We start from the raw sequence: 15,352 nt of genomic DNA, 5'->3' as shown, positions 1-15,352 counted from the left end.
GTGCAAGAAAACCCCTTCAGAATCAAATCACGAGGCATCACTTGCTCTGAGTTTAAAGTGATCTGTTTGAAAATTCAGATATCTTTATTACTTGACAGGCACTCTCATGAAGTCGCATCAGTTCAATGTTGTGATGTGTTTGAAGTAAAGCAGCACCGATTTAAAAGGCATTTACTACGGGGATTTATAGAGAAGTATGTAAGTGATATGTTAGAAGACAAAAGGGCCTGTAATTATTTAAATTTAAAAAATCATATCCCATATTTTCAGAGCCCTGTGTTACGTCTTCACTGTGCTTATATACTGAATAACTTTATAAATGATTTGGGATTGCTGCATGCTCTCCTGTGTGTGCCACTTGTGTGTCTATTGATTGCGATTGCGTCTATTTTTAGCTACTTATACCCTTTTAAACTGCCCCTCTGGGACAAATAAAGTGATTTCAATTAAACTGAATTTTTTATGATGCGGAGAAAACGTGCAAAGCTTCACGTCTGCACCAGTGAATGCTTGGACATTCTTTTGCTTGATTGTCGAAAGCAAACAGAAACTGCCGCCAGCTGATTTAAGGCAGCTGTAAATGACACAATTTACGTCCTTATCTAAATGATCCAGTAATCTGTTTGGATCAAAGCGGTGCTCAGCCTCCAGCTTGGCACGTCCAGTGCAGTGGATGCCCCCGATGCTTTCCCACAGTCCAATCAATAACAGAATGAGACTCGTTGCAGAGACATTATGTCAGGCTTTTAATTGGCTCGGTGCACTTTCACACTATGCCATACATTTATGAGCTTCCACGGTAGCAAAGGGCTTATTTGCACTTTAGCTGTAGCAATATTGCTTTCAACGGTCCCCGCTGAATCCAACAGGTCAAGTTGAGACACTACATCATTAAAATTCATTTTAATTATGATTTTTGTTTGGAGCTGTGATTTATGTGATTCTTTTTCTAAATAATTTTTCAAGCTTAAACTCCCAAATCTCTGCTGGACTCAGCTTCTCAAATTTAGAATATGATGCTTTATATGAATTTATTTGGTTATTGGAGCGTTGGTTTAATATAACAAGCAACCTTGTTTGTGGGAAATATAGAGTATTTTTTAGAAGAAAAGGCTCTAATTTTGCAGCCTCATTTAAAACATCTATTAATGTTTATTCCTTTTATAGCCCTGAAAAAAAAAACACATTACACCTCAACACAAAATGCTCAAGAGCCTACCTCTTGTGAATAAACTGTAAAAATGCACCAGAGGGGATACAAACTTGCATAATGCCACCTTCTCCAAATCAACAGTTCTCTGTGGAAAGACTGAGACAAAGTGGATCTGCATGTGGCACACCCCTCCTGATCATGACAGGCAGCAGGGATGCACCAGACAGCAAATCTGGAAGTCTGAACGGAAAAAAACGCATCACACACACACAAACACACACTCACAGAAACGGTGACCAGCCTTCAGTCAGCGTGCAAACACACACACACACACACACACACACACACTCGCATCCTTACCTCCCCAGTCCCCATCTGGCATCCTTCAGCATGCTTTCTTCCTCGCCCATCTCCCACTGCAACAGCAGCTGGCAGCGGAATAAACGCCTCGGCACACGCTGGACGCCGGCACACAACTCCGTCCGCCGGTAAAAACGAGGCGGAGGAAAGGAGGCGGAGGATGAGGTGGCACGCCACTGAGGCAGAACTAACATGAATTCTGGGAGTGTGAGTCCCGGCTCAGAAGTAACCCTGCTGCTGGTCCCCGTTTTCTGCCAACTCACGAATCAGCCTGCGGTTATGTGCAGTTGCAGGGCTGCGCCTGAGGGTAGTGGCATTGCACCGAAAATCGAGCTCCTATCTTATCAGAGTGAGCTCCAAAATAATCAGATGGCAATGTTTATAAAGATAGGATGTGTTGTCATGGTGTAGTTTGTTGTGTTGACTCCTTAATGAGAAGAAAATTAAGAAATCCTTGCAAAACACATGAAGCCATTCTCTTAAACTTTCAACTCCTCCAGTGCAGTTGACTTTAACTTTAACAGAAAGCTACCATCACTTTCACTTTTAGCTACTGTGTGTGCACGTCTACACCATGCTTCTAAAAGACTTCTTACACTTTAACAAGCCACAACAAGATCAAAGTATCAACACAACATCAATGCACTCAACTCAAGATTTAAACGAGTTACAAATCAAGTATCGTGCAGTAGCTTTAAGTCTTATCCGTACCAGGCTGCAGCTAAAATGCAATGCATTCAATTAGATTAAATAAAAATTAGACCGCTGGAGCTTTTCTATTTGTCAAATAGAATTTAGATTCACCAACTCAGTTTTAATTTGAACACTTCCTGTTTTATTGAGCGTTGCCTAAAGTAACAGTAAGATTACCACATTGTCAGGAAACAGCATAAATTATTTCTTTTCTTCTGTGACATTTCCGTGGATTCTGTGGAAGTCCATCAATGATCTACTTTATGACGCAAATTCAGATGCACGTTTAGGTTTTGGACTTGGCATGCAAGGGTTTGCAGGAGCCCTGCCCGCGAGCATCTTTGCCTGCTTTTGAATGCAGTATCACCCACTCTCTCTCTGCCAGCCAGTCGGCTTCCTGCAGCAAATAAGCCACCTCTGCAGACTTGGAGACATTAATGTCCCCTGTTTGGTTGCTTCTTCCTCTGGGTGTGATAAAACAAGGATTCCTTTGAGCCTCCCTGTCCAGCTGCACTGCCACATTCACCAGCACAAACACTACCTCCCTGTGTAATCACTTGCTACCCTGAGAAATGACAGCGGGAGTTTGAAAAAAAGAAAGAAAGAAGAAGAAGGAGCAAAAGTAAAGGGAGAGATCAGGATGATAGACGTGGTCTGGGGGACCCCGGAGACCGTGGAAGAGCAAATCCAGAAGGGAGGCACGTGTCAGGATTCAACAATGTTATCAGACACTCTGTGATTTCTTTTCAGGAACTGATTCTTCTGCCAAGATCAGACAACGCTGCAGAAACCCCTCTGTTAATAGATGTCACCTCCACCTCCTGGAGCGCACTGATGGGGCTTATATGATTGCTCATCACTATCTCTCTCCAACCCTCCTCCTCCTTCCTCCTTTGGTACAGCATTTGTTCACTATTCTCTCTCTCTCTCTCTCTCTCTCTCTCTCTCTCTCTCTCTCTCGCTCTCTCTCTCTCTCTCACCCTCCCTCTCCCCTCCCCCTTGCACACTCGCACACATACACTCTGAAACTGGTGTGAGTTCCCCTATCTATCAGAGCCAGTTCCTCCATTTAAGATGCTGACTTGTTTATGTTGAGGGGACAAGTGTACAACTTTTGCCAGCTCTACTTCGAGGCTTGTTTGAGGCACTTTGTCTGGTCTGTTGCAGGAAATGGGAGCATGAGGTCTATTTTGTTGCTGATCTATGGCTGATGGTGTCTTCAGATAGCAGAGAGAGAGAGTGAGGTTAACTGACACACAGAGAGCAGTTTGATAAGCAGGGTTCGAGGCGTAGTCTATGAGTGGTAGGTGAGCAGCCCTCACCCCCAGCAGCTCTCCGTCCTGTGCCCGCTCTTGCCGCCCTGGGCACATAAACACATAGAGGACACAGAGGAGGAGAAGGAGAAGGAGGAGGAGGAGGAGCAGGGTCAACCATGGAGCTGTAGGGACACGCTCAGATGCCCGTGCGGATCACCAGTGGAGGAGGAGTGCCGCTGAGGAGAAGAACTCTGCAATGAACAAGACCAAAAGGTAATTAAAAAGGAAAAAGACGAGGGTGCGTTAAAACTGAGAGTCTGCTGCTGTCAGACCCACCTGCAGTTCAGTTTCATAGCAAGTGTAACTCTGTGTATGTGTCAGCAGCAAGTGCTTTGTGTGCAGCAGTGATGTGTGAACCTTGAGGTTATATCTTAGATGCAGTGTGGTTTGTGCAAAGGCTCTCGGCAAGTCGAAGAGAAACAAGGGCATTGGGTTTTATTTTCTGCTTCTAGTGTGCATGCTCATTATGCAGACAGAGGGTTTTGTTTTAAAAGAAAGGCTGCAGCTAATGACTTTGACCTGTCAGTGAAGAATATCAGCTTCTCAGATTATTTGTGTGTACTGCACACAAATGGGCCCTGACAGTTGTGCGTGCTTGCGTGCGTGCTGCACTCTGCCTGCTCACCTTTCTGTGGAAATGTGCTTTGCTTTTTTTAGTCTCGTTCAACCAATCTTCATTTTCACGTCAGTTCAGCTTTGTTTTTTTGTTTTTTTTTTTACATTTGATCTTAGATACTGCCGAACAGCTACATGTTTAGCCGCTCATGTTTTTAGTGGTACTTTTTTTGCCGCTGCAGTTGTGACCACAGGCCTTATCTGATTGCCTGGAATGAAAGGGCTGTGTGTTGAATGTTTAAGTAGTCAGACGTGCGCTCTGAGCGATTTAGCTACCTGAGTTCAAGGAAGGCAGATGGAGTGACCGCATTACTGTGCTTCCCCTTAAGTGGCATAGTTACCTAGCATGAACACAATAAGCCCCAAATTAGGTTTTGAGCAAATGTGCAAATGATTAAAAAACTGTGACAAAATAGGAAGACACACAAATTCATTTTATTTGAGCCTGAGAGAATTTTGAGAGAGAAGCGTGTAGCGTGCGGTTGCACAGGTAGGACTTCACTCTCTTATTTAGGGCAACGGTTTTTACATCATGTACCGTACAAAGAGGTCGAAGGATGTGTGCTGCAATCTTTCTGAAACAAATTACAACGGCTGATACAGTGGTTTTATGGTACATGAATGGATCGTGAGTGGAGGGAACAAGAACGCAGGTTGTGAGAGGGAAGAGCAAGGGGAAAAAGAGCAGTACACAAACAAGGCCTTCAAAGGGCCTCGGGTTCAATTAATCAATTAAGGAAAGAAAGAGAGGAATTTGCATATCCCCCCACCAGTGTGAGAGCAACAGAGAGAGAAAGAGGAGGGGTGTGTGGGGTGGGGGGACTCGATCTGTAGCCAGGAGCCCTGACACGGATGGGAAAGGCAGTGAGAGGGGGATTTCCAGAGAAAAAAAGGGAGAAGCTGTTTCCTGAATGGCTTCAATAGAACATGGATGAAGGAAGAGGAAGAAAGTGCAGTGAAGGATGAGTTGGGGACGAAAAGGACGTGTGGAAGTTCTTCCTAAAACATTACCAGTGATGTGAAGATCCAACTTGATCAGTATTTAAAAAGCAGTGCTTTTATTTTGAACCATAAAACTTGAGTTCCCACGGATCTACTGTTAAATATAGACCCCCTGACTCTCTGGAAAAAGGTGAATGCAAATGACCAAATGACCAAACACTAACTCCAATTGTGTTCAGATTTGCATGGGAGTCCACCACACGCACCGTCTCTATTTACCAACAGCGCTCTGTCTCTGAAGGCAGTCGCGCTCATTACACAGGAAAACGATCTTGGACCGCTGCTATGTGTGTTACCTGCTCAGCACTCAGGGGGAAATTCCCTGACAAACATCATGACATCAACAACATTTCCCCATCAGCGTTTCTGTTTGTATTCGAGACCGTGTCTCCTCATATTGTGCAACTGCTTTGACAGCAGGTGGATTCACTCTGAGTTGAAGAGCGAGGTGACGAGTTGTAAAGGGCACTCAGATAAGAAAGGGATTTGTTTCAAGGCAGAAAATGTACCTGCTAAATGTACAAAACTGAATTAATCATATATGTTTGTTATTTCATTGTATAATTTTACGTATTTTTTATTATATATGGATATATTGTATATATATTTTACAGGACAAAATATGGGAAATGGAAGACGTATTGATCAGTATTTGTTCTAGACAATATCAGTGGCAATAATCATTAGTTGAGAACCTGTAGTAAACTTTAAAAGGTGAAATTATATTTGATAAAGCATCAGGGAGTCTGGCCACAGAGTTTATACTTAAATTGGAGACGAAAACTCCAGATGAAAACTATTTTAAAAGCACTTTTTGACATTGTTATCCTACTCAAGTCGAGTTTTTTGTGGCCCAAAATTAAACTTGCTGTACCAATTCGCCTCAGGCTTCTGTAAAGTCAGTAACAGTCTGGAAGTGAAAGGATAAAGAGATGCAACATGCACTCCTTCAGCTCATCAAAGCATGTTATGGGATGTGTAATTAAGTGTAATTGAGGCATTCATAAAAGGAACCTAGACACATTGATTGTGTCCTTGCTTGGCTTCTCTTACTAAAGTCTGCACGATCAGTGACTTATCCATACAATAAACCAGCTCTCGGTGGTACATGCCCTGCTGTTGAGTGTTAGTGTTTTGAATTCAGTAGCCAGACGGTGTAATGAGGCGAAGAAGAGGAGGAGGAGGAGGAGGAGAGGCAGGGTTTTTGTTGCTCAGCAGGTTTCTCAACCAGCCACCTGGAGCTACAGTACCAGGATGCAGACTGACGGGGTCATCACTGATGTTCCCCCCCATCTTTTGAATCCAGGCATGTCTCAAAGGGAAATGTGTGGTGTGATACCTGGATGGAACGGCACGTACACGCAGCTTGTGGTATAAATAGATCAGTGAATGTCACCCCCGTGCGCCTGTATGAAATTGCCCATCCATAAACGTCCTCTCGTTTTGTTTTACATAACCGAATATTCTTATATGGCTGAAGGGTTGATGCATGCTAAGTTAGCATTTGATGCGTCACGTATGCATGCCTGTTTTGAGAGTGTGAGGGGGCTGGCGATATGAGCTGCGCACACAAACACAGGCTAAGAGAAGGGGATGTAGGTCTGGTCATTCAGGGAACTTGTCACTAGTTCTCTGAACTCGCAGTGTTTCCTGGTAATGTCATTACATTAGCTGCAGTATAGAGACCGACACAGTTTCATATCATTACACAGTACTCGCCGTTTGTGCAGAAGCGTGAGGACAAGGTCTGAAACGTTCGAGCCCAGCTGTGAAGGTTTTACCGCCTTTTTTTAAGAAACCAGACATGCAGCAGCCGGGCTAATGTTATGTTAATTATTTATTTATATTAATTAAAGATTCAAAGCCTTTGTATTTTTGCAAAACTAAAGTGAGTTAAAGTGTGAAACAAATAAAAGAATCAGTTGCTGGTTATTGTGAAACAGTCAGACGTTGCTCAACTGTGCCCCTGATCTGAAGAGGAAGCATAAATCTGATCATGAACAAAAAACAAAAACCTCTCTTTTGTGTTTAAGGGTTTTTGAAAAGCCCATAAAGAGTAACCAAAGAGTAACTCGACATCAACACCCACAGTGTCACTCCCTAATCTTCACTGTTTTTTTTTTTTTTTGTATTTCTGACCACAGCTGACATCGGTTCAGCTTCGATGTAAGGTGTGACCAGAGCCGCCTCTACGCTACGTCCGACCAAACGCAACTTCCATAATTCTTTTCGGTCGGGGCTGCCCAAACTACCGCCGAAAGCCAAATAAAGCAGAATTGCCATCAGCATTGTTCTACACCAGTAGCAGGACATCAGTCAACGCTGAAGTTTATTGTGATTCCTAAAACAAAAGTGTGCACCCGTCGCACAGAGAGCCTATTGTGTCTATACAATTTTTCCTTCCTTTTTGAAACCAGAAGAAGTAAATCTATTTAGTTTCAACAGAACAAAGGAAATGAAGAATTGCAGTGACTTACTCTATTTTTACCCTGACGGCATCCACGTATGATGTAATATTGTACTTTTTCAGCCTGACTGTCAGATTCTCAGGGTATGTGGTAGCTACCCGTAGAGCAGGAACACAGCTGTGTTGCCAAGTTTTAAAAAATAATGGTGTTATCTACATTTACTCCGTGTAGAGTATAGGCGCCATGTTTCAAAAGAGGAAAGTATGTCGCTAGTTGTGACCAAATCTCAAATTCAGAATAAGTAAAGTACAATACACTTGTGGGTCAACGACACCTAAACCTCTAACGCAACAGGACAAAGTGTCCCCCCCGATTTGTCCCCCACTAATTTAAGTCAACACCCTTTCTGACAAATGAAAGTTATCTGAGCTGTTCTGCTGTTTAATAGCTTCAAGTGGGGAAACACACAAAGCTGTTAAGTTGTTTGAAGTTATTCTGCCTGTGCATGATGTTTCAGACAGCTGCAGAGCTGTAGCGCAACTTATCAGATGTGGGGAGCTGCATTTCCTCAGATGCTGACCCGCAGTATCTCACCACACTTTGCTCTACTTATTTCTAGGCTACTTATGCTCTGTATCTGTCTGACTGTCTCTCTCTCTCTATTTATCGCGTTCTCTGTTTTGTTCTTAGGAAGTCCAATGTGGAGAGTCCGGGTGTGATGAAGAGCAAGAAGCTGGTGCAGCGGAGAAGGAACACATGTCCCAGTCCTCAGGACATCAGCCGGGCCCTGCAGAGCCCCAGCTCTGCTCCCAGTGCCAGCGCTGCCAGCCTGGATGAGCTCATACAGCGCTGCCTGAACTGCTTCGGTCAGCCTCTGTCCTTACATATTTGCATGTGTTTCCAAAGTTTGCCATGTGTCTTTACTCTTTATCACAACAAGGTTATATAATTAAGAGATGAGGGAGAGTGAGGGGGAATCCAGGGTGAGAGAAACTGACAGGGAGGGAGGGAGGGAGGGAGACAAAGGGCCGTCTCATACAATCAAGCTTTGTTCCTGTGGGCTGCAGAAGCTAGCCAGCCATTCCCATGCAGTGTTAAACTACAAATCTCTCTCTCTCTTTCCCTCTCTCTGAGTTCAGCCTCTCTTTTAGTGGCCTCAATAAACAGTTTTTGCTTTTGCAGAGATTTTGGTGAAAGCTCCGCCACCGATCTCCGCTCAGACTGAAAAATAGAAACATACAGCACCTGTCCAGAAATAATTTTCAGGTTAAAAGTATAATTAAACCATTTTTGTGGGTTATAGTTAAAAAAAAAAAGAACTGTCCTTGCTGAGAAGCACAGAAAACCTAAAGCTAAACCTAAAAGTATTTGAATATGTTAAGTTTAATTGCAGGCAAAATGATGTCTACATTTGGGTATTGATATCTCCTACACTAACCCAAAAGGGTATATAAAATATGAATGTATCTAATCCAGTATTCTTCTCTGTATTTCATACAAAAAAAATCCAGACCCACAGTGAGTTTTAGCCACATGATTAATATAGACAGTTACACCTGGAGGGAGGAAGTCTAAGCTCTCTAGTCTACCTGAGCCGCATGCTGTGACAGAAAAGACAAACAACCAACTGAGCTCAAATCAAACTTTGAGCCGCTGCCCCACGGTGCTGCCCATACTCTTTGTGTTGTTTTGTTTTTAATCACATTAATCCTCCTTATGTGGACGTGCCGCTGTGTGTTTTGCTTGCAGATTCGGAGGGTAAGCTCTCCAGCCCCAGAGGGTCCCAGTTGGTCCACATGACCCTGATGATGCACAGCTGGGTTGTGCCATCTCAGATGTTCGCCCAGAAACTTTTCACTCTATATCCTGTCACTGTCACTCGGCGGGGCGTTACTCTGGTCCCGCTGGTGCGCTGCTCCCAATCACATGTTCAAGTTAATTAATCAGATCAGGAAACAGCCATGGCTTTGTTTTGCACTCCTTGTCTGCAAATCAGACTTTAACTATACAACATATCCCCGCTTGTGTTTAGTATAACCCAGTCTCCACAGTGCGTTTCTATCCTTGACTACTTTTCCTCACATATAAGGATTGCCCCTCCGAAAAGAGGGAACCCAAGCGGACGCAGATCTGCCACCTTGTCAGGTGAGTAAAGACACCAGGCACATGAGAGCGCCGTATGACATGTCTCAGAACTGGTTATCCTGCTCCATTTGTGAGTAGTAAACATGTTTTCTGTTCTGCTTCGTGGCAAGGCAGTGGATCAGCCAGTTCCCGGCGGTATTTGAGGTGGACCCCCTCCTCGAGCAGACCATGGGGGACCTGTGGGCGCTGGTCCGATCAGACGGAAAGCCGGCGCACTCTCAGCTCATCGACAACTCCTGCCTGTGAGCCTTGTTTTTACTTGACTCACCTTCACGCTCTGGAGGAACGCTAGTTAGCTTATTTGGCCACAGCTCAAACTTCTATAAATAGAATATATAGTTTTTCTATAAATAGTTACGTAGGAAAACGGTCTATTTTTGGCTTTCTTTTCCTAGAAGCCCTCATGCGAACATATCCCAGGCACCGTCGCCCTCCGTGAAGAAGAGGAAGGTGTCGCTGATCTTCGACCACATGGAGCCGGATGAGATGGCTGAGCATCTCAGCTACCTGGAGTTCAAGAACTTCTGCAACGTTTCAGTGAGTTCAGTGAACAACCTCTCTCTATTTCGTGCACTCTTTCTGCTTCATACCGCAAACATTTAATCATGTTATTATTTTTAGATGGCTAAAATAATGAATCCCCTAAATACTTCACCTGAGAGCACAGAGGAAACTTTTGAGATGTTTGCTTTCGCTCCTTGTCTGAGTAAAGTGTATAAAAATAAAACGGGTACACTGTTGCACAGTTAGATTGCACTGCTACGTGTTTAAATCCATGCAGAGGCAGCTTTATGTAAAATTAAAGTATAGATGAGAGTTCAGTAGACTACTGTCTTTCCTTTTATTCAGAATACCTGTATTGTGTTACTTCCTGACATTCCAGATGTGCTATTTCTGATAAGCAACTGGTACATGTTTTAATTCATAGAGGGTTAGATTTTCCCTTCAGATAATGGGAACAGCCGTTAGAAATACAAAAACTGGCGAACAGGTTTGCTTAACTGCAGGATACCGCTTTCTCTTTTTTACTCTGACTACTCTCTGCCGTCTGATTGGCTCAGTTTCTGGACTACCGGAGCTACGTGGTGCGCGGCTCGGTGAGAGACAACCCTGCTCTGGAACGGTCGGTCATGATGTGTAATGGAGTCTCCCAGTGGGTCCAGCTGATGATCCTCAGCAGACACACGGCCCAGCAGAGAGCCCAGGTCTTCACCAAGTTCATTCACGTGGCTCAGGTAAACTGATCCAAATATAAGTGTATATATATATATATATATATATATATATAAAACAGGCAAAAAAAGCAAAGAGGAAATTTTGTCTAGTTGTCAAGAACTGTCCCTGACGCCTTTCAGAGCAAACGGTCACATACTCCGCCCTTTCCTCTGTAGAAACTTCGAGCGCTGCAAAACTTTAACACGCTAATGGCAGTAACTGGAGGCCTCTGTCACAGCTCTATCTCCCGCCTCAAAGACACTTCTAACCTGCTGCCTCCTGACATCACTAAGGTAATTTAAATATCATGCATAAACCACGAGTCAGTGTTGATGAAAACCTCACCACAAAAAAAAAATTTAAGAAATGACAACATGAATTCTGACATTTCTGGCTTCTTTGACATTTTTTTTTTAATTTCGTCATCCCTTAACCACAGAAGTTTGGTTTCTGTTCCATCGGTTTGGTGAGATTTGGTGACATTGAAAGTATCTGTACAGACCTCAGAAATCTATTTTAGTGTGGATCTCAACATTACCAAATAAACCAAATATGCTGGGCTGAATGTTGATCAAATGTGTTTAAAGTGCGGCAGAACATCTAAAATATTTCGAGCTGTGTTTTTCCTGACAGAAAAAGCGGGGCTGAAAGTAAAAACATAAAATATTTCTCTCTGTGTGATTGTCATGTGAAGTGGATTTAACAAAGAGACGGAACATAGGCAGATGTGGCAGAATCCTTGGACAGATGTCTTTATTTGATCACCGTGTCTTGATCTTTATCTTTCAGGCCCTGAGTGAAATGACAGAATTGCTCTCCTCACGCAGCAACTACAGCAACTACCGGCGGGTTTACAATGAGTGCAGCGGATTCAAAGTGCCCATCCTGGGTGTCCACCTTAAGGACCTGATCTCGCTGAACGAGGCTCTGCCAGACTACATAGACGAGGAAAAGATCAACCTGAGCAAGCTGCAGCACCTGTACAGCAACATCAACGACCTGCTGGCCATTCACAGCTGCACGCCGCCCTTTGAGGCCAACAAAGACCTTCTGCATCTGCTCACAGTACGAGACAGAAACAGTGTTGAATTTTTACGAATTAAGATTAAAAACTACCCGCGAAGTATATTTTAAATTGTGTTCTTTTGACGCTTCAGCTCTCTCTAGATTTATACTACACCGAGGATGAGATATATGAACTCTCATACACCAAGGAACCCAAGAACCCCAAGATCCAGGTCAGTAAAACTGAACGGAGCTCTATCTAACGGCGTCAGACTCACACTTGTTTGAACCTCTTTTCGCAAGAGGAGGGACAGTTGTGTACTCTCTGTGGGTGTAACATCTTCTTCAAAACAAAAGCACAGACACAGTGCTGAAAATCATCAAAGTCAGCCACATCAAAGTGCTGTACGTTAGGGAAGTGTGTTATGTGGTGGGTGTGCTCTTTCTTGTTTCTCACAGTCCTTCGTGTCTCATCACTGCATCTGTCGGTCCACAGCCTGTAGCTCCTGTTAAATCGCCGGTGGTGGCAGAGTGGGGGTCAGGGGTCACCCCCAGGATCGACCCCGACACCATATCCAAACACGTCAAACAGATGGTGGATGTGAGTATGGGACTCTACTACAACCTCCTGTCTTTCACTTCCTTATTACTCGTCAGCCTAAAGCAGAACTAACAAACTCGACGAGTGCAACTGAATATCCGATTGCTTTGTTGCCCCCTGCAGTCCATAATGAAAAACTACGACCACAACCAAGATGGCTACATTGCACAGGAGGAATTTGAAAAAATAGCAGCCAACTTCCCGTTCTCTTTCTGCACCCAAGAGACTGATAGGTGAGGAAGCTGCAACACACACAAACCATGACACGCATGCAAATAAGAGAAACGTTAGTAGGAAAAGTTCATCTTATTCTCATGTGTTTTCCACGATGGAAATTTTTTTTTGCACAGAGAGGGACAAATCAGCCGTGAAGAAATCACCTCTTACTTCATGAGGGGAATGTCTGTATGTGCCAAGCTGGGCTACAGCTTCAATGACGCACACAACTTCCATGAAACCACATACAAGCGGCCAACGTTCTGTGACACATGTGGAGGCTTTGTGAGTATCGTTTTGTATGTCTTTGGTTTTATGTCAAAGGTCAATCAAACTATAATATGACATATCATGTCTGCCCTCTTGTAGCTGTGGGGAGTAATCAAACAGGGCTACCACTGTAAAGGTAAGCTCATAAAGACAAAGATTAAACTCTAAGACTATAATCTATGTCATTTAATGATCCATCAAGAATCATCAGCTTGTTTAGAGCAAGATTTTTGCCCAGTATACGGTAAAATAAGTTATATATATATAGAAGAAATAACTTATCCTTCTAAATTCATGTGGCCTCTGATAGTTTTGGTTTTGAGATATCTGTCTCTGACATTTCAGCTTCCATGGAGGTATCAGTAATTTGGTTTGTGGGCTCAAATTATTGAAAAATTAATGTCCTGGTTGCTCTGGATGATCCACAGACTTTATGTACTTTGAGTGAACTGACTCTTTAAGTGTTAACGCTTCTGTTAAGTTCTCAATACTCTCTTTATCTCTCAGACTGTGGGATAAACTGTCACAGACACTGTAGAGATCTGGTGGGGATGGAGTGCTTGAAGAAACACAAAAACACAACTGGGTCCTGCCCGTGCACCCCAGCCCCCGACTCGAAAACCAAGGGTAACAGCTGGAGTGCGTAGTTTCCCGATCAGCTACGGTTCGCACTTTTCTTCCAAAAAAAAAAAAAATGTCTCAGTTCGCTGATGTCTTATGTTGTCTCTGTCAGGTTCAGAAGAGGACACCTTTGTTTTCCCCCAAAGTAATGACACAGAACACAACAAGGGCACTTCTATTTGGAAAATCAACACCGGTGATTCGATGCTGTCGGACAGCTCCACTCAGACGGATCCCGGAGTGTGGACGCCTGAGAAGAAAGACAGAAGAGGAAACCACCTCATCTCTACTGTACACACGTCTCCAAGTAGAAAGGTGAGAAGGAGTGTGGGTCAAACAAGCAAATCTCAGCACATCTCTCCCACACAATAAGCTTCCAGCAGGGAGGCAGGAGTTAGGTCAGAAGATACTGAATGGACACCAAAGCTGGACGTTTGGGATGTAAATGTGCAAATATATATAAACAGCAGCAGAGCTCATGCCAAAATCAGTTCCTGTGTCCCGCTTGTCCTTTCAAAAACTAAAAATTTGTCTCATGCACAATAGAGAACTGAGAAAATGCACCGCCAAAACTATGAAGCTCTTTCTTTTGCTTTTATTTACAGTTTCTTTAAGCACAAAAGAGGTGGCTGGAATTTTGTTTTGGCTCGTTAAATAGCGAAAGAATTACGTAAGACCAATTCAAAGGCAACACAAAGGGTTTTCATGTAAATCCACAACAACAGCTACAATAACTTCTGTGTTACTCATTTCTAAGGATCCACGCCGAGTTATTCTTAGGTGCTTTTTAAAATGTGTCACTTCTTTGTTTTCCAGGTCAACACTCTGCCACACAGAAACCGTGGCTGCTCCATGCCCGTTTCCTTCTTACAGGAGAAGATGGAGGAGCTGCACCTGTACAAAGACAAAAGCAGGGAGCCGGACTGAGCACTCTCAGTCGCCAACACGGACAATACAGACACCACCATGCTTCTGACATAGCGCTTGTCTGACTGGTGTTGAACTGATAACGATTACCGGTCATTCACTTTAGAATGCCGGTAATTATAAATGGACTCCTTTGTTTGTTTGTTTCGAGTACGGTTGTGACACGTTTGTAATTAAATGTTTGCCTGTCTTATTAGTTTGGCTGTAAGGCTTCAAACATTGATTTTTTCCTACTGTAATTTATGAACACCTTGTTTTGTTTTAGGACAGGTGCCTTGGTTTTCTGGTGCTAAGATTCCACACAGCCTTTGACCAACATGCACACGTTTCATCGTGCACACATTATAAATGCAGGGTAGGAAATTAACACTAAACTCAACAATATTCGGGTTAATTGTAACTTTGGCAGACACATGACAAATTTGATATTTCTCTGGTTATATTAGGCAATACTGGATTTAATGTACCTGACTACTACTGCACATACGTTCGGCTGATTCCAGTTTAATATCCAGGAAATGTTATGTAAGATTTCTCTTGTGAACACATTAGCAAAACACATCGTCCATGTTACACACCTCCAGTTTGGTTTTAGAGCAGTGTACGGAGCCTCCGCCTAACCAGTTAGTGGAAAATACTGATTTCCTGCCCTGACGACATGTTTGACTTTAAAATTTCCACTGGAACAAAACATACGGTCCAAAATTGGAACATTAATTTTAGCTAAAAGCCTTTGTGTTTTGTGTTTTGTCCTTTGTCCACAGTTTCAATTTTGTTGGAAAAAGAAAAAGCAAAAAAAAAAAAA

At 43.3% G+C, this 15,352-nt stretch overlaps 1 protein-coding gene across 2 annotated transcripts; it reads left to right on the top strand.

Annotated features, from left to right (window-relative positions):
* The first annotated feature begins 3,315 nt into the window (after positions 1 to 3,315).
* On the top strand, positions 3,316 to 15,333 carry rasgrp4 (RAS guanyl releasing protein 4). Of its 2 annotated transcripts, none has more exons than XM_084558995.1 (17): positions 3,316 to 3,735; positions 8,238 to 8,413; positions 9,297 to 9,412; positions 9,634 to 9,692; positions 9,803 to 9,934; positions 10,088 to 10,229; positions 10,754 to 10,927; positions 11,084 to 11,200; positions 11,697 to 11,972; positions 12,065 to 12,145; positions 12,409 to 12,513; positions 12,637 to 12,746; positions 12,864 to 13,014; positions 13,099 to 13,135; positions 13,507 to 13,626; positions 13,733 to 13,935; positions 14,437 to 15,333. In XM_084558995.1, the coding sequence occupies exons 1-17, from the start codon at positions 3,719 to 3,721 to the stop codon at positions 14,545 to 14,547; spliced, it is 2,127 nt and encodes a 708-aa protein (XP_084415121.1). In that variant the 5' UTR covers positions 3,316 to 3,718; the 3' UTR covers positions 14,548 to 15,333. The 2 variants fall into 2 exon arrangements, with proteins under 2 accessions (XP_084415121.1, XP_084415120.1); XM_084558994.1 differs by having other exon boundaries at positions 13,507 to 13,638.
* The last annotated feature ends 19 nt before the right edge of the window (positions 15,334 to 15,352 follow it).

This window comes from Chelon labrosus (assembly GCF_963514085.1).
Source record: "Chelon labrosus genome assembly, chromosome: 13".
Lineage (NCBI taxonomy): Eukaryota > Metazoa > Chordata > Actinopteri > Mugiliformes > Mugilidae > Chelon > Chelon labrosus.
This window is presented reverse-complemented; position numbering and strand designations above follow the sequence as displayed.